The 24,092-nt window shown below is 36.9% G+C and overlaps 2 protein-coding genes across 2 annotated transcripts in view; one reads left to right on the top strand and one right to left on the bottom strand.

The window, feature by feature from the left end:
- The window catches only part of LOC136845972 (proliferation marker protein Ki-67-like), a 24,720-nt gene extending 18,624 nt beyond the window's left edge, over positions 1 to 6,096 (top strand). Inside the window, exons 7-10 of the mRNA XM_067116522.1 lie at positions 812 to 994; positions 1,408 to 1,578; positions 4,112 to 4,312; positions 5,541 to 6,096. Coding sequence (XP_066972623.1) covers positions 812 to 994; positions 1,408 to 1,578; positions 4,112 to 4,312; positions 5,541 to 5,571 — 586 coding nt within the window. The 3' untranslated portion in view covers positions 5,572 to 6,096. The remainder of the gene's footprint in view (positions 1 to 811; positions 995 to 1,407; positions 1,579 to 4,111; positions 4,313 to 5,540) is intronic.
- On the bottom strand, positions 5,794 to 24,092 carry Sec20 (vesicle transport protein Sec20). The gene is made up of 6 exons (XM_067116523.1): positions 23,972 to 24,092; positions 21,733 to 21,835; positions 20,752 to 20,865; positions 17,996 to 18,121; positions 12,326 to 12,515; positions 5,794 to 6,329 (listed from the first exon to the last, which is right to left on the bottom strand). The coding sequence occupies exons 2-6, from the start codon at positions 21,814 to 21,816 to the stop codon at positions 6,139 to 6,141; spliced, it is 705 nt and encodes a 234-aa protein (XP_066972624.1). The 5' UTR covers positions 21,817 to 21,835; positions 23,972 to 24,092; the 3' UTR covers positions 5,794 to 6,138.

The following is a 24,092-nucleotide window of genomic DNA, read 5'->3' as shown; positions in this document are numbered from 1 at the left end:
GTAAAATTTTCATAAATAATCGTTTTCCCTATCATAAAAAAGTGTTGTATATCGTTAATAAGCCCTACACACATGAAAGCTTGGATGAAGTGTTTATTAGATTTTTAATGTAAATATACCACACACACTATATTTTCTTACCTTTACTCTTGCATTCATAACTGAATTTAACAGCTTACAAATGCCTCTTTGAAATTTGCAATGGAATAGTGCTACTTAACAAGCGAGGAAAGAAACAGTGAGATTTGCCTGCTCTGAGGTATCATGCAGCATGCATTAGCTGGTCTTGGGTCTTGCGACAATGCACGTCCATGTTAGCCATCAAATGCATGTAAAATTTGTTCAGTGTTTCTTTACATCAATATCAGTTCCGATGCAACAATTTATTAAAAACAGTAAAAATGTTGAACTTGTTGTAATAGTGATGTCATGGGGTTGCTTACAGTGGCTTGTAGGGTGTCTAGGTTGACTTTTAGAGGTTTTATTTTATATAAGTTGCAAGTCTTGGAACAAATTAATGATGTAAGGTGAGGTATTAATCTAGGATATGTTCAGAGTTGCTGGTTTCATTTAAGTTTTATTTTAAATACTTTTATCATTATAATTTAACTTGTGATCGTACAATAACAAAATTTGTTTCACTTGTGTATATAGGATACTACACAGATGGTTACCTGCAAGGTGTAGTTACTTCTCCAGGTTGCAGATTGGTTACTCGATTCATACTTAATTTTTTATGCAAAAAATATGAAATATTTTCTTGTATGTTTGATATCTATTTTAGTATAAATTAATTTTTTGTATATAACAGGGAGGAAGAAACCCAGTCTACAACAAAACATGGAAACAAGCAAGTAACCCTTGAGAATGAAGTCAGATCTACAAGACGTGGTAACAAAAATATGCCCTCAGAGGAAGAAATTCCCACTACTCCAAGGAGAGGAAGGAGGAAGAAACTATCAGAAGAAGAAGAAGCGGTAACACCCTCAAAAAGGTATCCCTTTCTTGAGCATTTGTGTATAGGAAAGTTTTTTGCCAGTTAGATTTGAATCCACTTTTTGGGTCAGTATATTTTATTTGTTGAAAGCTTATAGGCCTAACCGTTGAAATTGAACCCATAGAAAATTTAATTTGCTGTTTTAAGTGATTTAGAGAAGTTCCTGTAATGCCTTGAGAATAGCTGGAGAATAGCGGCATCAGCAGTTGTTTAATTGTCATGATCATGTCAGTGGTATCTTACTAAAACTAAAATGTTTATCAGTAAAATTTAGCTGAAAGGTAGGTATTCTGATTACCTTACAAGGGAAGATTTTAATTAGTATTTTATGTGATGGATATTAAAGATTGAAGCTTTCTTGCATAGTTGATTTCATTTCTCTGAGATTATTAATTTTGTGCACATAATAGGGAGGAAGTCCAGCTTACAAAACGTGGAAACAAGCAAGTAGCTGTTGAGAATGAGGTTCAGTCTACAAAATGTATAAAAAATACAGCCTCTGAAGAAGAGAATCAGCCTACTCCAAGGAGAGGAAGAAGGAAGAAACCTTCAGAGGAGGATAAAGCACCACCCTCTAAAAGGTATTTGTTTTCTAACTTGTCTGCCCGTTAGATGTGAAGATATAAAAGCTCTTGATTGTGATTCATTCAAATAATTTATCTCAAGGAATGTGTAGTACAATTGACTCATCTTTTGTGTGACCAACTGCTGAAAATTGTATTTGTTTTCTAACAATTGTTATCTTTAGCCCGTTAGAATGCAAATAATAAATGAGAAGATATAAAAAATGCTTTAGGATTACACATTTTATTACCACCTTGATTGTGTAATTCATTTATGACAAATAATTTATCATATTCAAGGAATGTGGAAAGAAATAGGATTTTATATTAATTATTTGTATAGAAAGCACATAAATGGCAATTTGAAAGCATAGCAGAGACTCATCTTTGTCATGTTGTAATTTAGTTAATCTTGAGTGATAAAGAGAATTAATTAATATTTGCAGTATTTATTAATAATGTCTTGTTATTCAGTTTCAAGTCTTATTATAGGGGAGAGCGGTGATGGTTCGGACATTTTTTTTTAATTGCGGTCTAAAGTCATTTCAAACTCCAGTGAGGTTCCAAAATGCAATATATAATTATCTTTTATCTTCAAGCACTTTCAAAATGCAATCATCTAAGAATGCAAATAATAAATTGAGAAACCCACATTTACCTTCAAGTATAAACATAAATGCATTTTTTATTGAAATAATCATAATTTTAAAAGATTATTCTCTCCTTAGTGAATGGCAGACAGAAAATTACATGTTTGCTGAGAATAAATGTTATAGTAGTCTTAAAGAATATTGATTTAAACTGAAATATCCTTATTCTTAAATGAAAAATTTACTTGAAATTATTCTCTCTATGAGTAAAACCAAACATAAATCGTGACTCAAATACTTGAAATTTGTTGTGCAAATATTAAAGTTGGCCTTATCATATTCAAATACTGTTACATATTCTGCTGAACTGGGTTTGGAAGCACCCCAACTGCCTCACCAATAGTTGCTTCATCCTCAATTTCTGGAAATTTAAAACTATTAGCAGCAAATTTCTGTGATTATCTTAAATAAGAAACCTGAAATGTCATCACCCTCGAAAGCTGATTCATTTGCCTAAATTTGCTACCTTTTACTGGATCTATCCCAACAAGAACAAAATCTCCCTCCTCTGGGACTTTATCAATAAAAACCACTTCTTTGTCTTCTATCTGCTCTGAGATATCAGAAGAATTATTGTTAAGATCAGTCAAGATGATGAAGGTCTTCATCACTTGTCTGGGCCTCTGTATCTAACTTTTGTATTTTCTTGCTTTTTAATGTTCTTGAGGTATTTCTTGCGAGGTGGTTGTGCTTTTAGGTGGTGTAGTTGGCTTTGGCCTATCAGTTAAAGTGACTTTCTTGAAAAACATCATGTAATATAGGTGAATGCGGAATGGAATCAGATTTGATATTCATAATTTGTAATTTGCAAATGGGTTTATGCTTTATTGTAATTTAGTTAATCTATAACTTAATGTTAAAGTGAGAATCTTTTGTTTCTTTGTTGGAATTAGTAAAGGTTTGCTAGTATTTATTAATAATGTCTTCCCCACAAATCATAACCATTTGATTAACTTCAGTTTCACAACATCTTCGTCTTAAATTATAAAACTTAAAAAAACTAAGAAAAAAAAAAAATTACATAGGAAATGGTTGCTAAAGTTTAGTGTCAATAACAAACTCCTCATGATTTCACGTGATTTCTCAGAGCTGAGGCCCTCAATTTTCCAGGCTTCACCATCCACTGTCGAATCATCACCGCTCTCCCTACTTAAAAAAGAAGAAAAAAAAAAAGGTTGCTTTTAGTTGCTAGCTGTAGTCCTCCTAGATTCTAGACATCCCTCTGGTGAAATGCCATGGAGTTTGTTCTGATAGTCACTTGGATGTGTAAAGTTGATCACAGCCCTGGGCTTTGTTCAGCTAGCTTGTGGCAACAGATAACTTTTTACATTTTTCAAGAATATCAGGACTTGAAGCCAGAACTGTGAAGTATGTTATTATAGGAATAAATATCAGGCATCACTTAGATAAATCACTATTATCTAAAAACACCACAGAAGAGAGGGAATGAATTTACAACAGTCACTGTTTTACAGAAAACAAATGGAAGGCTCACTTCGTAGATTTGTTAAATTTAGGATGACTTTTTTGTTAAGACTGTTTTCTGATTCAATTTATGGTGTTATTGTTTTCTGATTCGATTTCTTTATGGTGTTTTGTTAATAACAAAAGGAAGAATCAGACATTACTGTGTGCACCTTGGAAATCTTGCTATACACAGGTTATCTGCTAAAATATAAGGTGAAATTCTACTAAATTACTAACTTTTTTGTTAGAAAATACTGGCATCAATAGTTCTTAAGGTGCCATCAACAGAATTCAGTTAAAAAGTAGGTACATTATTCCACTACCTGCCAGTCTAGGTTAGATTTTAATTGGTATCTTTATTTTAGGCCATATATATAAAAGATTGATATCTGTTTCTTGTTGACATTACTGTATTACATTTCTTATATGTGTAGTGAGGAAGACATCCAGCCAACAACAAATTGCGGAAACAAGAAAGTGGCTCTTGAAAGTGAAGTCCAGTCTACAAAACGTGGCAACAAAAAGATGGCTTCTGAGGACAAAAAGATTGTCTCTGAGGAGGAGATTCAGCCTACTACAAAGAGAGGAAGGAGGAAGAGACCATCAGAGGAAGAAATAGCATCACCCCCCAAAAGGTATTTGCTTTTTGTAATATTTGTGCATATGTAACACAAGTTCACATCCTACTCCCAAAGAAAAATTTAGTTGACTGTTTTTGCTGGTTTGGAAGATTTTAGTCATACCAGGGAAGGTGTAAAGATAAAGGGGCTTTTATTTTAATTTAATCATACTACTACCTGTTTGAAATTCCAGCAGAGAGAAAATAAATATCCACCACAATTGCACAAGAACAGATATTATTTTCTGTATTTAATTTTTTCAGGTCCTAAATATAAGCAAATGAAAGTAATTTGTAAGTTGAATAAAATTAAAATGTTAGTTTTTCAGCTGTTAGGGCTACAGAAGTTTTGGCAGTATTGAACTTTTTTTAATAGAACAGTATAACTTATATTTACCTGGCATTTACATTGTTTTAGCTGATGCTTAAAAGATTCTTTGTAGTATCCCATCAGTTCCCAGTTGCGACGTTATCAACTGTCCAATTCTAATAGTATCCCATCAGTTCCCAGTTGCGACGTTATCAACTGTCCAATTCTAACTTCATGTCGCTTAAATTTTTGCATGTTTAAGAAAAATCAATAAAAATGTTTCGTAGTTAAAAAACAATGACTTTATGACTGCCTTCAAGTGCAGATTAGTTCTTAATGTTTTCCTGTTGGCAGAAGATGGTTATATCAAGTATTATTTGAACTTCTGCAAGCTCTGCAGGGTAAGGAGTGCAGATTTTCTTGTAAAGTGATGAGTTGTACCAACAAAATTAATTTTGTTTTTAAAAAATTTTATTGGTTTTGGCACTAGAACAAACAGAATTAATTATGGTTAAAAAAATTGTATTAGTTTTGGCAATAAAATCCCATCACTATGCCTGCCTTTTTGTTTTGGCTGAAGGAGACATTGAGCATGGATGTGCTTGCTTGTGCGTGTTATGGGACAGTAACACTACTCGAGTTTTTAGCAGTGGTAACCTTTGCTTTCATACTGCCTTTAAAAAATAGTTTGTCTTGGTATTGTCAAATGCCTTCTCAAGATCTACAAATATCTGTTGTGCATGGCACTTCTATTTTCATCGTTAAAATTTTACTTCTATTTTCATTGTTAAAATTTTAAAGCCTCTGTTATTGATTTCTCAGGCTTCTCCAGTATTTCCATAGTACGCTCAAGCAGCTATAAATTGAAGCGTTTAAATATACCATTATGAATTACAGATGATACTCAGTTTTCTTATAGTAAATTTATTTCCAGGGTGAGCAGAAGAACAAGAGCTCAGAAGTAAATCAGTGGTAGTAATAATCAGCAGGAGCAGTAATTGCTGATGTTCAGTACCTGAATACAAGAACTCGAGAAGCAAATCAGTAATAGTAGTATCACCAGTACCAGTATACATTTTGCGGAACCTTATGTGTATATTGTGTTTTCTTATTTCACTGTCAAGAAAGCTTTGTATATTCTGATTCCCTTAAATACTTTTTGTACAAGGTTAAGTGAATTTAAATAGTACTATAACAAGTTTTATTTTAAGGACATACCTTCACAAACTTTCAACATAGACTTTATTATAGAAATGTAAAAGAAATGTAAGCTTTACTTTTCGTGCATTTAGAAATGTAAAAGAAATGTAGGCTTTACTTTCAAGCATTCTTTCCTTTACCCTTTGTACAAATAGTTTGCATGGAAATTTTTATTTGTATAGTTAAAACTGTTCGGAGTTACAGAACCAAACTTGTAAAGTTAATATATGTATGTAATGTACTTTTATACTGTCAGAACAAAATTAACAATTTTGAAATATTGTATATAATTGGCTGTAGTTTTAATATCCTAGCTGCTATATTATGGATTTCTAAAAAATAAATCTGTTTCTTAAAACAACAAGACAAGAAGCTAAAAAAAATACTAAACCAAGAAAGATTAGTAATTTGTCAGTGTTTTCTCTTCGCCCGTACTTATTCAAAATCTTGCGAGCCTGAGCTATGACAGATCCCATAGTTTTCAGTTCTTCCTGTGTTGAACCAACAGTCTGTGACCCTTCAACTGTAAGAGAGAAAACACCAAACTGAGTTACTGTGGTTTACTCTTCACTGTCAATAATTTACCTACATACATCAAGGCCAATACAAAATTTATACCACAGTGCTTTTAGTAAAAACAAAATTGCCCTCGTGCGTTTATGGAACGATTCAACCACTACTAGCAACATTTGATACCACATTTCCTAAAGCAACATATGATTTTGAAAGATTTAAAAAAAAAAAAGTTTTTATACCCAATACTTATAATTGGCCACTATCAGTCTCTCAGACATTTCAGACAAAAGTAACCGTATGCCCTGTGCTAATGTCTGTGAATCCTTTGGGGTCCCAAGCACTTTCAGATCTGACTTTGCTTTCTTGCATGTAATGTTGCAAGCACATACATAAAGAGGGAGCTTGCTCTATAAGTAATGGGTTTGTAGATAATTGGAGTCTTAAGTACATCAGATTTGTTTCACTACAAACCCAATGCAACTGTCCATCTAAATTTGTGGGTCAGCCCCAGTAAATTAAAAAAAATTATAAGTAATTCTTTGCCTCTATAAATGGGCTGGGCATATCACTAATAGCTTTGATGAAGGCAGTAAATTAAGCTTGATTCAACTTCAGTTATTAGAAACTGCAAACTACTGCTTTATATGTTCAGCTGGTTGTGCCATAAGTACAGTAACTTATCTGCAATAGATATGTTCCAAAACCTGCAGAAAGCAAAGAATTGTGATTAGTGAACCATATGCAGTCCCTCTTTGATGTGATTTCTATGGGTATGCAGTACTGTACATGCTAAAACTTGACTGATATACAAGAGCCTCTTATCCAGAATTATTTGGACCCAGTGTTTTCTGGATAACTGATCCTTGGTCTAAGGTACAGTTTAGGTTAATTCTATCAGCTTTTCCAGTCATAATACTGAACTGAGATAAATACTACATATGGATGAAACAAACATTAAAAATGCTAAAGGAAAATTGGCACAGCAGTCTTAGGAATGCTAGACATCTTAAACAGGTTCACCTAGTATTCATTAAAAAACAAAAGTACTCATTACAAAAACTAATTAGTAAATGAAAAGGCTAAATGTTCTACTCTGCTGATTTTTTCCATTTCTATCATAAGCTAGCTTTAAAAGCTATGGATAGCATAGGTTAAACTGATCATTTTCATGATGGGAGATGCACATACAGTAAGAAAAACTTGGCTGATGAAGTAAACACATTGAATGTAGAGTATGGCAGTAATTGACTGACTGCTGATTAGTGAAATGAAATTAAATGCTCAAAGTAGTGTTGGGGATAATGATTAAATGCAGGCAGTGGTGGACTGGCCAGCTTGCCCTATGGCAAGTGGGCCCCTTACACAAAAGACCATGGAAAATGTCATTACTGAACAAATTCCTTTCTAAATGTAAGATTATATAAATTATATATATATATTTTTTTAAGGGTTACAAATGTTTTACTGTTTATCTTATAACTAGTTACATTTTCATATGCAACTTGTTTACTGTATTTGACAGTGGCAGACTGGGTCTAAAAACTGTGGTTGCCAGGTGACAAAGGAGGGGGCACTCCAACCCTCACCCACAATATGTCCGCCACTGAATGCAGGAATAAGCTACCCTACATGTCAAATACTGTAAACAAGTTTCATATGAAAATGTAAGTAATTATAATAAGGTAAACAGTAAAATATTTGTACCCCCCTAAAAATCGCACTATTAAATTAGACAACAATTATACAGTCCACTCAAATGTAAAAATCCTCAGACCAGATTACATCTTGGAGAATGAGTGTCTCTATAGAGGGATGAAGAAATTTGTTTTTATTTAGCATTTCCCAACGTTTTGTGAGAGAGTGTAATTGTCGTTGTGAGTGGTTCGGTTGTTGGAGTTGGTTTTACGGCTGTCTCTCTGTCTGTCGGTCTGTCGGGAGTTTTTCGTTTTTTGGGGAAGTTTGGGCAGTTGAGGTCCAACCTTGAAAGTGAACGGGGAGTTCGTCTGTTTTTTTCGGTACCGATATTGATGGTGCATGTGTCTCTTTTTTTTTCGTTCGTTGTTGGTGGAGGGTTTGTTTGAAATTTTGTTTTTGTGGTTTCTGTGTGCTGTGATTGGCGACCATGGACCTTTACCCATCTCCAGCAACCAAAGATCTGGGTGAGTGTTGTTTTGTTTGTGGGTTAGAATTCCGCCACATAATATTTGGCGCCCCACGTGGGGCAGCTGGTATTGCAGCTGCAAGTGAGATTGGTGCCTGGTAGTGTGACTGAAGAGAAGGATGGAAGAGGAACTGGTAAGGTTGAGAGAGGAGAATACATGGTTGAGGGGTGAGAATGAGAGATTGAGGAGTCAGTTGGAGGAGGTGGAGGGAATGCTAAGAAGTGCAAAAGAAGAAATGAAAGGGGAGATGAAAGAGAATCAGAAGAGAGGATGGATAAAAAGTTGGAGGAATGATGAAAAGTGTGGAAGAAATGATGAAAGGTATGTTCAAGGGTGTTTTTGGAGAAGGGGCTGTTGGAGGCAGGTTCTCTGGAACGTGTGAAGGGCAAGAGAGAAAGAAAAGGAGGAAGAAGTGAATGGAAGCGTGAGTGATGAAAGTGATATGGGAATAGGAAGTAAGAAACGGGGGAATGAGAGGCAGGGTAAGGAAAAGGGAATGAAAAGCAAGGGAAGGAACAGAGGGAAAGTAAGGATAAGTCAGGGGAAGAAAAAGGAAGAAGGGAAAGGGAAAGGAAACTGGTAAGAAGGGTAAAGAAGTGGGAAAGGCAGGAAAGAAGGGAGAGGGTGAAGGCAGTAGTGATAGTGAGGTGGATGGAGGTGAGTGGATAAAAGTGGATAAAAGAGGGGGAAGAAGAGTGTAATGAGTAAGATGAATGTAAGTGCGGAAGTGGACTCTTTGTATTGGAAGAGGGTATGAAAGGACAGAGTGAAAGTAGAAAGTGAAAGTGAAAGAAAAGAAGTGAGAAAGACTATGTATGTGAGGGAGGTACCCGGTGTGAAAGGTATAATGAGTATGGAAGTAGGGATGTGCATGATTTCTTTAGGGAGTATGAAAGGTTTGTCAGGATAAGTACGGGAAAGTAAGAGAGTGTGGGCACGAGAATTAGGAGAATATTTGACTGGGTTTTTACTTGATATGTAATGGGTTATTATGAGTGTGGGAGATGTTGAGTATGACAAGGTGAAAGCTAGACTAGTTGAGCAAGCGGGCGTATGAAAGCGAGTGTTAAGTATAAGAGGAAGAATGAATTTGATGAGGCAAGAATGAAAGCTGGGGAAACCTTGTCACTGTATGCTTGTAGGCTGGAGACGTTGGCAAGGAAGAAGTTTGGGGATGATGGGATAGATGAATGTAAGGAGTTAGTACGGAAGTTGTTAGGGACAGTGCCAGATGGAGTTAGAGAATTTGTGAACTTAAAGCGGAAGGAGAAGAAAAGATGGACGAATGAAAGGTTGACTTGGGGAGAAATTTTGGAAATTGTAGAAGATTATGAGCTTGACAGGGTTATAAAAGAGAGCAGAAGTGTAAGTGTAAGGGCTGGGGTAGATGAGAGAGTACCAGAGTTCGGAAGCTTTAGGGATGCAGTGTTGAGGGCCCAATGAGAATGGCCGATAGTGTAATAGATAGGAGTGTAAGAGCAAGTAATGTGGAGGTGCCAGTGAGGATGAATGATGGGTTTGTAAAGGGAACAACGGGTTGGACGGGTTAGGGATAGTAGTGTACAAAGGGAAGGTCGGTGAGTGGAAGTCGGCGAAGTGTTTTAGATGTGGAAAGGAAGGACATACAAAGAATGAGTGTAGGTGGGCTTTAGGAGCGTGTTTTGGGTGTGGGCAATCGGGACATTTGGTAAGGAGTGTCACGAAAGATAGGGGGTTAAATGCTACAGGTGCGGACAGGTGGGTCATATTGCTAATGGTTGTAGGGTACTCGAGTGAATGTAATATGTGGCAACTGTGGTAAGAATGGGCATTATGTGAGAATGTGTTCAGAACCAAGAGCGAAGTGTGCCGAATGTGGAATGGAAGGGCATGTATCAAGTGTATGTAGACGAAAGAGGGTGACTGTGACAGCGAATTCGGGAAACTGAGTGTGAAGGGGTTCAAATGGGTGGATCCTCCAGGATGCAAGCAGTGTGTGTGATGCATGTATGCGTGAGGGTTGTTGCATGAGGATCAGCAATTTGTTTTGATAGAGTATGTTAGGAAACATAAGAAAGGGAAGAACGTAAAGTAAACTGAATGGTCGTAAGTTGTGTGATAGGTGTGAGTGCCAAAGTGGAAATGAGTGATAAAGCGTGTAATACGGATGAATGGGATGGTATGGATAGAACGTATAGCATATGCGGGTTTGATATAACTGAGTTGACTGAACGTGTAGGGGTTAGTGAGCGGTTGGAGGTGAGCGAAAGTGTAAGAGTAAGAGAGCGTAGCAGTGATAGACGAGTGATTGAAAGCATGAATGAATCGTTGCAAGAATTGGAAAGGTCAATGAGCGAATGGGATGGGTTAGTTGAAGAATTGGGGAGGTATTTGGGAACGAGTTAGAGGTATAGATGAGATTGTGGATGAAATTGAGAGTGGTAGTAGTGAAGAAGATAGCGTGAATCTGAGAGAGAATGGAGGAGAAAATGTAAATCTGAATGTTGCTGGAAGAGAGAGCGAGTCTGAGAGAATGATTGCGTGCCAGCATGAACGCGATCTAGAGGACCTGCTAGTGAGCATCCATGGGTGTTGCGTAAAGCGATTTGAAAGGGTGTGAAAGGTGTTGGTTGGGAAATGCTAAAAGGGGAGAAATATAGAGGATGAAGAAATTTGTTTTTATTTAGCATTTCCCAACGTTTTGTGAGAGAGAGAGAGAGAGAGAGAGAGAGAGAGAGAGAGAGAGAGAGAGAGAGAGAGAGAGAGAGAGAGAGAGAGAGAGAGTGTAATTGTCGCTGTGAGTGGTTCGGTTGTTGGAGTTGGTTTTACGGCTGTCTCTCTGTCTGTCGGTCTGTCGGGAGTTTTTCGTTTTTTGGGGAAGTTTGGGCAGTTGAGGTCCAACCTTGAAAGTGAACGGGGAGTTCGTCTGTTTTTTTCGGTACCGATATTGATGGTGCATGTGTCTCTTTTTTTTTCGTTCGTTGTTGGTGGAGGGTTTGTTTGAAATTTTGTTTTTGTGGTTTCTGTGTGCTGTGATTGGCGACCGTGGACCTTTACCCATCTCCAGCAACCGAAGATCAGTGTGAGTGTTGTTTTGTTTGTGGGTTAGAATTCTGCCACATCTCCTCGAAGACTACAAGCCAATAGAATTATGTTTAGCAAAGATTTCTACATCCAGAAAAGTACAGTATAAATTTTCATTATTGTTTTTATTAACTTTACTAAATGCATGTGCAACACAGACAAAATATGAATCACTGTTTGCATGATTAACTAAAAGGCTTAAATAATAATAAAATAATGAAATTAGCCATGTCTAAGAATACAGAGCTTGTCAACAAGCTAGACACAAGAAGTGAGGCTTTTACATTCCTAGAATTCAGGATACATTGGGTGCATTCTATCCCTTTAGATTGATTTATCTTTAGATTGGGAAGAATGTACAGAACAGGATTTGTGTACAGCCTGATTGTGGGATGATGTAAATGCTGGGTTTGTTGTGCTACTAATCTATTTGTCGACTAAATAAAAAAATTCAGTAGAGTGTATGTCAAAGTTTGGCACTTCCGTGACTTGCCTGGCCACAGTGTATTTGAATTCTAGATAGAAACTGAGTATAAGTTATCAACTGTCATAGAGCTGGTGGGAAAATTCGAAAATTTTATTAAAACAATAAAGGAATGAATACAGCAATAAAAGCTAATCGGTGTGATTTACGAAGTCAAATCAACACACACACAATTCCATAATACACAGCACACATCTGAACAGACCAATGCTGCAAAAGCATTGTACTGTATCTTCAGAACCATTTTGCCAATTAGGAATTAAACAATATTCACAAACCTATAATGGAACATACCTAATCTATCTAGAGTCTTAGTACTCTTCTCAGTGTTGTCTCTTATTAACCGAGTAACAGCCAGAAGGTCATCGGTTAGCTGAGAGGATTTCTTCAACATTGCTTGCCTGTTCATTCGTTCCCTATGTCGAACTCCAGTTTCTCCTTCTGCTGCAGAAGGACTGTCAGAGAGCAGTTCATCTTTACTTTTCTGAAATTACAGTTCCAGTAAAACAAACAAATTAAGGACATAAGGTGTAAAAGTTATACAGAAACTGAAAAAAGCACAATCATATAGAATAAAGGATGACAAGACAATAGATAGACAAAGAATATTTTTTTTTAACTTATTACAAAGGGAAACATAGACAACATGGTATACAAATAAGCAAGGTGAAGCTGTCAATACTATTTAAACATTATCTATAGTCATAACGATTTTGTCAGTTTTTTAAATGCAGACAGGACAACAAGTTTTATACAAAGACTGTGATGGAAAGACCTTAGCAATCGGGAATTAGGTGCATGCAATTATGGCATCTTTCCATCAGTCTATTCTTACAGCTAATAGCTGAACATCCAGTGAATGCATTATATGGGTTTCTACACAAAAATTAATACCTCACTCTGCACACTGGATCTGTAAATATGACTTTGACCTCATTAGTAGATTATGCAAGTTAAATATATAACCTATGTCTTGCCTACTTCAAAAGTATTGATCAAGGTTAAATTCCTATTTGACCTTTTGACCTCAAAGTATGATAATGACACAAAAGTGCACACTTTTAAACATCATATGTACATACTGTATATACAACTAAACTAATATGAAAGATACCCTTTAAAATCATTAAATCAAACCAATTAAATCTATTCAAAGCTAATCAAATATTCATACTCCTTATCAGAGTTAAATTTAGCTAATGAATGTGCTTTCATACAATCAAACTTACCAATATATTTCTTACACAATCTGGTAGCAATGCATTACGAGTAATTTTCTTGATGAGAAGCTGAGAGTTAAATATGGTTGTATTCTTTCTAACAAGCATTAGCATATCTTTTTAACTGTGATGCTAATAAGTCACACTAGCTGGTATATTAGATGAAAACACTGAAGTCCTGGAGCAGTATTGCAAAATACAACTTTCACAAGATTTATTACTTGGATACTTACCTACTGTTAAAGATAGCTTATATCTCTGTGCCAATAGGCGAGTCAGCATTCAAACAAAAGATCAAATGGCTACCCAGATGACTGTCTAGTACACCTGTTCTCCACCAGGTGTGTTTCGAATGTTTTAGCTCATCAGGATTCTCCTTGACAGCCCACTAAGTTGTGGGGAGGCAAGGTGGGGTCTACTTTAACAGTAGGTATCCAAATAATATATTTTATTATGAAAATTTATATTATTTGGGATGTATCTTACCTACTGTTAAAGATAGCTGATTCCCAAATTGAGAAGAGGATGGTGGGTAGTGCAGCTAGACAAAATCTGCTCAGCCAATTGAGCTAAAGGTTTCTTGCATGAAACCCAAAACATTCTTACCTGACCTGGAATCCTTTCTGGATCTTACTGCTGCCAGAGTTAGATTCCATTCAGGGAGCAAGGCTCTCATACGTGTACAGTGCAGAGCAGCCCTATGGAGGAAACTGCTTCAATTCAGCCAGAATGAAGCAGAAGTGGTGTTAGGGGACCATTGTGCCTGGGTCTAAAAGCCCTATAAAATGAGGCCCTAAAAATAAATACCTTTATAATATATAGGTATGCTCCTATACAATACATGTACCTTAGTAAATCATTGTAACGTACATATGTATGCACGCACTCTTTCATAAGCATCATGAACTTGGAGTTTTAGCTTCGTATTCTTATGTTTATGGTACAGTAATTCATATTTCATTAAAGGATACGTACAGTACTGAGAGAGAGAGAGAGAGAGAGAGAGAGAGAGAGAGAGAGAGAGAGAGAGAGAGAGAGAGAGAGAGAGAGAGTTTTTATTACAAGTTTAGTTGATTCTAAGTACTGTATGATTAACACACACAACAGTACAGTACACAAGAGAATATTTTGTCACTGCTGATTGCATTTATAATTTGGTATTTTTTTTAACGCATACTTAAATATTTAGGTACAGTACTTAACTCTACTTGTGAATTCCCAGTGTTTCCCCTATCTGTAAAAAGAAAATGGGACAGCTTCAACACTGTATGAGGGAAAATGCCTGTGCCTGAATATAGGAGGAACTTGACTAGTTTTCACATGTAGCAGTAAGCCATATATTTTTAAGGGTATCATATTAAATTGTTTTATGATAATAGTTTAAAGTATATTTGGTGTTTGAACTACTAAAATTGGCAGTGATCTATTAAAGTAAGCAGTTATAAGCATTTTTAGAGGGGGGTTACCAACTTCAAGTGGATGTTTGCTTATCGTAGGTAGTGGTCCCTAACCCCAGTTAATACAGGGGACATACTATATTATTATTATTATTATCAACTAATACAGGCAGTTCCTGGGTTACGATGCACCCAACTTACACTAGTAAAAAATATTCATAATACAGGCAGTCCCCGGTTATTGGCGGGGGTTCCATTCTGAGGGTGTGATGATAACCAAAACTGCCACTAACCAAAAAAATTGGCAATTTTGGGTCTTTTTTGGTGATTTTCGGGGCTTAGGGCACCAAAAAACAGATTTTTTGTTTTCGGTGTCTTTGTTAACTAAGTATCAGTGCCAACACCCAATTATTGACACTGATAAGTGGAAATTGGCGGTTTTCGGTGCCAAAAATTGCCGATTTTCATTGCCAGACAAGCCCCGTAAAACTGGATCACCGTTAACCGGGGACTGCCTGTACATCTGGTTCCGACATACGCTGAAAACCCGAAGTTATGATGCTGGGCTGGTGGCGTAGGCTGGTAATAGGTTTTGTTATTGTTGTTCGGTGCGGCGTAGGAATATGTAACTGAGCAAGACACACGCTGGGTCAGCAGTGTAGGAATACAAAACAAGGCAGACCGTGTGGGTCAGTACTCAGTATAGTGCCATTGTGGTAGTACACATAGCATATCTTGCTTCATATCTTTTTGCCCTTTATTATGGCTCCCAAGTTTAAGGTTGATTCTTCTGATGGCAGTGTGTTGAAGAAAAATGAAAGCCATCACGGTGGAAATGAAATTAAACATAGTGAAGCGTTCAGAAAAGGGAGAAACTGCCACCAACATAGGTCGTTCTCTTGGGCTTGGTCAGTCGATGGTCGCTACCACTGTTAAGGATAAGGAATGTATACTTGAACATTTGAAAGGAGCTGCTCCTATGAAAGTGGTCTCATTGCTGAGATGGAAAGATTATTGTTGATCTGGCTTGAAAACCAGAGTCAGCGTCGTATTCCAGTAAGGCTTATGGTGATTCATGAAAAGGCTAAAAGGTTATATGAGGCATTGAAAGTGAAAAGGGGGAAGGGAGAGAAAGTGAATTGTTTATGGCAAGTAGAGGTTGCTTAATTGTTTTAAGGTTCACGCTAATTTGCATAGTCTTAAGGTGTCAGGTGAAGCTGCCAGTGCTGATGAGGAAGGAGCAAAAAATTTTCATAGTAGTGGGTTGGCTGAAATGATTAGGGGGGGTGGGTTATTTTGCTGGGCAAGTGTTTAATGTGGATGAGACAGGCTTATTTTGGAAGCCTATGCCTAGTTGTACGTAAGAGAAGTCAGCACCAGGCCATAAAGTCAGTAAGGAGAGACTGACTTTACTTCTTGGGGGTAATGCTAGTGGTGACACTTACGCTCTTGTTAGTGTATTTGGCTGAGAATCCAAGGGCACTCAAGGGGATTTTCAAGAAGGCTAATAAAAAGGCTTGGGTTACACTTCATATTTTGAAGACTGGTTTATTAATCACTTTGTGCCAGCAGTGGAACGATATTGTACTTCAAAGGTCTGCCCTTTAAGGTTTTCCTTGTGTTGGATAGTGCCCCTGGACACCCTTCACAACTGAATGACATGCCCCCTAATGTGAAGGTAGTTTGCCTTCCCACAAGACTACATCCATTTTGCAACCAATGGACCAGGGTGTCATTGCCTCCTTCAAGGCCTACTACCTCCAAAGGACAACAAACAATGCCTTCAAGGCCATTGAAAGAAACAAGGACCTGACTCTCAAGGAATTTTGGAAGTCCTACAACATTTATGAAGCTGTGAGAACATTGCAGGTGCTTTGGACAAGGTAAAGCAGACCAATATGCATGGGGCCTGGAAGAAATTGTGTCGCAGCTTGTACATGACTTTCTGGGCTTTGAGGAGACAAGAGACACGTGAAAGTGTCACCAACAAAATCGTTGGAATAAGTATGGCGCTACATTTGGAGGTGGATGCCGATGGTGTCAACAAGCTGTTGGAATCCCATGGAGAGGAGTTATCTGAAAAGGACCTCATTCAGCTGGAGAAGCAGATTATCGAGGAGGATGAAGAGGCACCAGTCCCAGAGCCCAGGTTATTAAGTACTAAGGGCTTGTCAAAAGGTTTTTTCCCTGACAGAGGCAGGAATGGCGTGTTACGAACGTGAGGACCCTAACATTGAATGGTACAGGTACTGTACACCCAAGATACTTAGTGTCACAGATGGGCTCAGTTTTTACAGGGAGACTTTGGAGGAGAAAAAAAAAAAAAAAAAAAAACAGAACTGTCCAGCCTAGCCTTGAAAGTTATTTCAAGAAGCAATCTCCAACACCATCTGTAACTCCAGACACAGTGACCCTTTCTCCTAACCCAGACTCCCCTGCACCTGTATCTCCAGCTCCATCTGCAACTTCTCCTAACCAGACTCCCTTGCACCTGTATCTCCAGCTCCATCTGCAACTTCTCCTAACCAGACTCCCCTGCACCCGTATCTCCAGCTCCATCTGCAACTTCTCCTAACCAGACTCCCTTGCACCTGTATCTCCAGCTCCATCTGCAACTTTGCATAACCCAGACTGCCCTGCACCTACAGTATATCTCCAGCACCTTCTGCAGGTTCTCCTGCATCTCCACCTCCCTCATCCCTATAAGCCTGTCTTTACATTCTTCAAAATGCCCCTTCCAGTGTGCAAGCCAACCACAGGATTAAAGGTAAGGAATTCTTCACTTTTTTCTTTTTATCTTTATAAATTGTTTAACGTTAAGAACCGACTTACGACAAAATCCGATCTACAACAAGCCATAGGAATGGATCTCCGTTGTAACTCGGGAACTACCTACAACGTTTAACAATGAACTTACTTTCTATAGGTCCTTATTCATGTTAAAATCAACATCAAACAGAATATCCCTGTTACGATAGTAGATCAAGAATTAAATCTAACGGCAAGGTTTATCTCCATTTCCCCTCTCCCTGTAAGATTAGGATTATATTTATAAAAACCAAGCTTTTGCACATAAACCTATGACTTAAAATTTATAATTTAGCTCAATTTCATGGTCACTGACATCCCAGGCACATCGGATTTTTATTTAAGTCATAAATAAGAGATGAACATCAAAACATGACATAGTTAAAGAAGTCGAATAATTATGTGAGAAAAGGTCTAAGAAAATGGATGCAAGTAAAAAGTAGGATACAAAATGCTGAAGGCCTAAGGGTTACTGCATAAAAACCCTTTAGTATCTCCAATGAACAAACACCATATCCTTATTCAGTTACAATTCTAACCTGGTTGATGGCAAGCTGTGACGCTAAAACTGCATTTCTGAAGGCTTTATGGTTGTCCTGCAGCATTTTGTCACTCTTGCTTACTTCTTCATTTAACAAACATCGATCAGAGTCATTATCCTGTTCCTGGAAGTAATAAAAAAATTACTACTCAGGAAAATAATACAGTAATAATTATGTCACAGTTTAATAAATGAATATTGCTGAACTCTCTGCTTTCAAGTAATAATACAGTACCTACCATTATCATAATCAACTTAATTAAATTATGTATGAATAAAAATGATATTTTCATAATTAAATTAAGTTTCATATACAGTATACTTACAAGTAATTATATAGCTATAATTTCTAACTCGTGCAGCAGCTTTTATTTAAAAACTCGCAGTAGCGCTTCAATTGTTTAGTGTAGGTGACAGGCTCCATCCACCACCGGGAATACTGGAAATGACTTAGCAGATAACCTAATTGTGTTTGCACCCCGGGGAGGAGGGCGGGCTCTGATTCTATAATTACTTGGTAAGTATATATGAAACTTAATTTTTTATGAAAATATCATTTTCATATAAGTAACTTACCAAGCAATTATATAGTACATAGCTGAATCCCACACTGATACCAGGGTGGGATACAGGGACATATTCTACTTCAAAACATTAAGGCATGGTAAATGGCTTTGAAATAGAAAAATTGCTAGCATTGAAATAATGCTGGTTGTTTCCTTATGTGGTAAGAGAGCTACTGCAGGTGAATACTGCCTCTAGTTGGTGCTCATCTTAACCTTAGTGGTGTGGCAGTAAAGCCATGGGGCTTTTCCACTTAAATGGGAGCTTTAAAGCGAAGGATAGGACTGATGACTAACAAAGCTTATATAAGTGCCCTTGCCCTGGGTGCAGTACCAATATAAAAAACAACCAAAGAACACTGCCACCTACACCGAGACAAGACCACAACCCATCCACTAAGACTGGTGGGTACTCCAGGTACACTGTACCTCCAGGCTCCCCAAGGCTCGACATCTTACTTCAAGGCGAAGAGATAGAAGGAGAAGAAGAGAGCTTCCTATGCTTTGTCCCCAAATACCATGCCAGTCTCTGATAATGGTCCCAAGGTACTGCAATTTTCAAACACTGTTTCAACTTCTTTTAAATAGTGAGACGCGAAGATCGATTGCACTTCCAGTAGGTTGACTGAAGAATGGAAGTGAGGGACATATTGTGATGAAAGCCCTACCGGCATCCCTTGGACATCCAGTATGTCTTCTCCCAGATTCAGAGGAGTGGGACAGGGACCTTCATCTAGGAGAACTGGCGAGACGAGTAGCCACCTCCTCCACTTGCACAACACTATCACTTGTCACTTTGTGGGATGTGGCACCATCTGAATACATTTTCCCATAAATGGCTTCAGTGAATCACCTAACTCTGCCACTATACTGTATTCACTCTTGTCAAACCTAGACTGGCCATGGCATCGGGTTTCAGAAGCGAGGGAACCAGGTGCGGGACTAGGTGGATTAAAAGCAGGAGGGCTAGTAGCAGGAGAAAAATTAGGAAGAGGCTAGGGTAGAATTCCAGGCTATGGGAAGCTCATTTCTTGGCTCTAGAGGCTGCTTTCCTTTTTCTATCCCTCTCTAACTTGTCTAGTTGAGATTTGAGTATCTTCTAGTCTTCCTAATCATTACATTTAACACAAATTTTCTCCCTACTATACTTCTGCCCACTACATTTAATGCAAATTGTATGAGAATCATATGAAGATTTGATTAATCTGGTTTTGCAACTTTTGCCATAATAGTGAAACTAGTTGAACTTGAATCAGACATAATAATAACCAAAGAACCACCTGAAAGCTATCAAACCTTGAAGGCTACTCAAATAAGCAATAATACTTTACTGAAATCCAGCCATACAATCAATCATCAGTAAACAAAAGCTGCAGCAAACCCCCGATGTTACTCAGGAGCTGGCAGAAACACAATGAGGCTATCTAATAACTCGTTTCCAGTATTCCCGATGATGGGCGGGGCCTATCACCTACACTAAACAATTGAAGCACTCCGCAGTTTTTTAAATAAAAGCTGCTGCGCAAGTTAGAAACTATAGCTATGTAATTACTTGGTAAGTTACTTATATGAAAACTGAAGGTAATGGTACAAAGTGCAATCTGTTGTCTTCTTAAGAGACTATTACTGGTAAGAAAAGCTAACTAGGAATTTACCTAGATGACTATTTTGTTCTTCCAAACGTTAAGATTATGTTTCTCAATTTATAGGATAATCAAAATCTTACAAGAGAGAACTTAATATTTGGCCAGTTTGGACAGAACACTGATGCTGTTGCATTATGTATTTCCCAATTTGTCCATATTTTTCATATTTCCCTGCTTGTCCTTCATATTTTTCATAAAAGATTTAGCAAGGAATTTCATGTATGCAGTGCAAATGTTCCTGTTCATGGAACCTATACAGGGCTTAAAAACCATTTGCCAGCAAATTCATACAGGACTGGGAGAATGGATATTGGCCTTTAATGATAACAATCTACATCAACATTACAGTATCTTTATATTACATTTTGGAACAGGCACAATAATGTTCATTTTCTCTCATTTGACACAAATGGATACTACCAGCACAACGCAATGAATGCAACAGGACAAAAAACATCAAATTAAATATAATATGACACAACATTATCAACAGTCATTGGTTGCTGTTACTGTACTCTAACTGGGCCCTTAAATTTCATACTAACCATAGCAAGACGCCTAAGTTCTTCAATCTGTTCTCTCAGTTGAGTAATCCGTGAACGCACTAAGGCTCCAAGCTCATCCAACTCTAACTGAGAACCATCGTGCTCTCGTATCTCCTAAAATAAAAAAAAAAAAAATACAATAAAAATATTTACTGTAAGCAACAAGTTATCAAAACTCCTGAGTCTTCTCTGTTACCAGCTAGTTCAACTTTGATACTTGATTTGATTCCACCCAAGAAATTATTTTAACCATGCATATTTTCTATTAAGAGTAATACTATATACAATAAGTTATGAATGGATTTCCAGGAAACTTTGGGAAGATTAGAAATTAAACAGATCACAAGGTCACGACCAAATTCCAAAGAATGTTTCCGCAGGGTTAATAGTGAAACCTAATTAATATTTGGTTCACAACAAACCTATTAAACTTTCACCAAACATTTTTGCATCAGTATAATCTTCCCACACAGAGTAATATAAAAACCGAAACAAAATATAACAATTATTTTTATGGTCACAGAAACATGTTAACAACATATAAAAGATAAAGATGAACTAGTCCAGTGATCATAAAAGGCAAGCTAAAAATTTTTTCAATAACACAGGCATCAAGTTTATATATTTTTACATTACATCAGTCACTATGACATTTTATTACAGCAGAATCAATTACATTTCTCTTAGTTAAATTTTCACAATATAAAAGGGCCTCAGACCAATGCAAATGAAATCTATGATTAAAATTAATCAGCACTTCAACAGACATGAACGAAAGTACCGTACAAGGCTATGAGATACTACTGTTCGTCCATCAAAAGGACACACTGCAGTAACTGATACAAATAGGGCAATAAGGCAATGGTTTGTGCTCCTTACAAGTAAACCATTCTTAAAATTTGACAGAAAAAAATATTTGAGTTTTATACGCCAATTTAAAAATTTTAACCAACTCAGAAATAGTGTTTTACAAATGCTTACCTGTATGAGACTTTTGACTGCCATATCATATTTCACAATATCCTGCTTCACAACATTCAAGTAAACTTGATCATCCTGGGGCATTTTTCCTGCATCAAATTACCTGTAAAAAACAAATATGTACAGAAGAGTATCTACAGTTAAGTTGGTCTAATAAAAAACAATTATCAAGTTTTCCTCAACAGGGAATACTATATTCCTCATTTATCTACATGTCCATTGTAATTTCTGATATCCAGCAAAAACCTAATAATTCTCTTACAACTATAAATGCAAGTCTTTAAGAATTTTCAAATTATTTTACAAATGCAGATATCTCTAAAAAACCATAAAAACCATAAAAACCATCAGACTAAAATACTAAACACAACCACCATTTATCCTAGACCACATTCATGCTGTAACAAGAGGCACAGTATCTAAAGTTAAAATATAAAAATCAAAATGATTTCTATTGTGTATAGATACAAGCTTATTTTACTTATACTACAACATTTACCATGACCGACTTAACAAACAAGGTCCTTACCTACAGCTTCACAAAACATACTATTTTAGAGTACTGCACTTACATGGCCTTTTTGTTTTTTCTTACATAAAAATTGCCAACATTTTCAACCAATTAAAACTTCATAAATCTTTATCTTAAAGCACCCATAAGTTTTCTGACTGCTCCCGATTTTCACAACAGTTTTTTCAGTTTAAAAATACTGACATGTGTGTAAAAAGTGTTGACCAAGATTTTAAGTAATGTAGTTTACATCATATATTATGTAAATTGGCTCTCTATTCACTTGGAAGTAAGGATATCCATTCCAATAATCAATGCCTCTCCTCCACTAAATGAACTTTGGCAGAAAGTCTATTACCAAGACAGTGGAAGGGACTGGAGGAAATGTGTGCACCTCCCAACTCAAGGTAAGGAATAGGTGGTGTGCAAAAATAGTGGGAGACAAGGGGGGATTAGGACCTGATGTGTGATGTTAGGTTGAAACAAATTTCTTTGTTTTACTTTTGATTTATGGTGCTCTAGGTCAGGTTAGGACAGGGGGTTCAGCCAGGTAAGGAGCAGGCACCATAGTTAGGTTAGGTGATGAGGTCCCTGTTTTACTTTAAATACTTTTATGAAACCATAGATCAGGTTAGGTGAGGGTTCATATGCCCAACAAGGTAATGGTCCACCCTGTATCTGTCCCTGCTTAATTTTCATGCTTTATAATTATTTTAGTGATTGTTGCTGTTGATATGCATAAACTATTTATCTTTTTTCTAATGAATATGTTGTGATTCTACTTCCTACCTCCCAGACTTGTGCACTTAATTCTTCTTGGTTTTCTTCCCACTCAAAAACCCTAATTCCCCACTGGCTTCCCCTACAGTTACTGGATATAGGAGGGTGCGGGCAGAGCACAATTATGACTTGTTACACCAAAATTAGCCTAGTGGTTATCCTATAAATGCAAAAAATTGTATGATGGCAATAGGGAACACATAGCCTAGTCTAGTTGAATTAAAAGTAAAATTTTACTTTAAACAGTATTGCATTTTAGACTTAAAAATATAATTTTCCCATGTCTGAATGTGTTCTTCGATTATATGGGATGTTCGTTTCATTAACATGTGACCTAACCAATCGCACCTAACCTAACCTAGGGTATCACGTACTTACCCTAGTACATGATATTAGCTTGAAAACATTCTATGAACTTACCCTAATATGAATGAGAACTATTAATGGGATTAAAGTACTTGTAAGCTATTTCACTAGTTTTATGTCGCTTTCCACCAGTGGTCTCCCGAAATGTAGGGCAAGGGTGGGGTCCACTAGGCTCTCTCTAAAGGCACTCATTTTCTAACGAAATGAATGTCAGGAATGCTCAAAGCAAACATTGCAACAAGGGAAAATGATGTTTTCAAGTAAAAATTACAATAATGGAAAAATGTAAAATAATACCAATTAATGCATCATATTAACTAATACAGACTCAGTCCAGGGTACGTGGACTATAATTAAAACTACAATGAACAGCTTAGGGGCCAAGCTATATAGGCTTGCCTATCATAACCTTGTAAGTTGGCCAAGAGCACTGGCTTAGGCTACCTACATTAACCAAAACCTTCTCCTTGACAGGCTATGTAAACTAATCAACAAGTAAAAACATAATTGTAACAAAAAAACTACTGCAGTCCCCATGATGTTACATCTATTAGGATACTCTTAATTTATTGCCATACGTACCGTAGTAGACTAAGAAGAGCAATTGCAGTGATATGACACCTGTCACAAAGTCTGAAATGACGTATAATAGTAGCTGTAGCTTTAGCAAGTTATCTCTGTAACGGCTCCCTAGTTTGTTTCA

The sequence above is a fragment of the Macrobrachium rosenbergii genome, chromosome 14 (assembly GCF_040412425.1).
Source record: "Macrobrachium rosenbergii isolate ZJJX-2024 chromosome 14, ASM4041242v1, whole genome shotgun sequence".
NCBI lineage: Eukaryota > Metazoa > Arthropoda > Malacostraca > Decapoda > Palaemonidae > Macrobrachium > Macrobrachium rosenbergii.
This window is presented reverse-complemented; position numbering and strand designations above follow the sequence as displayed.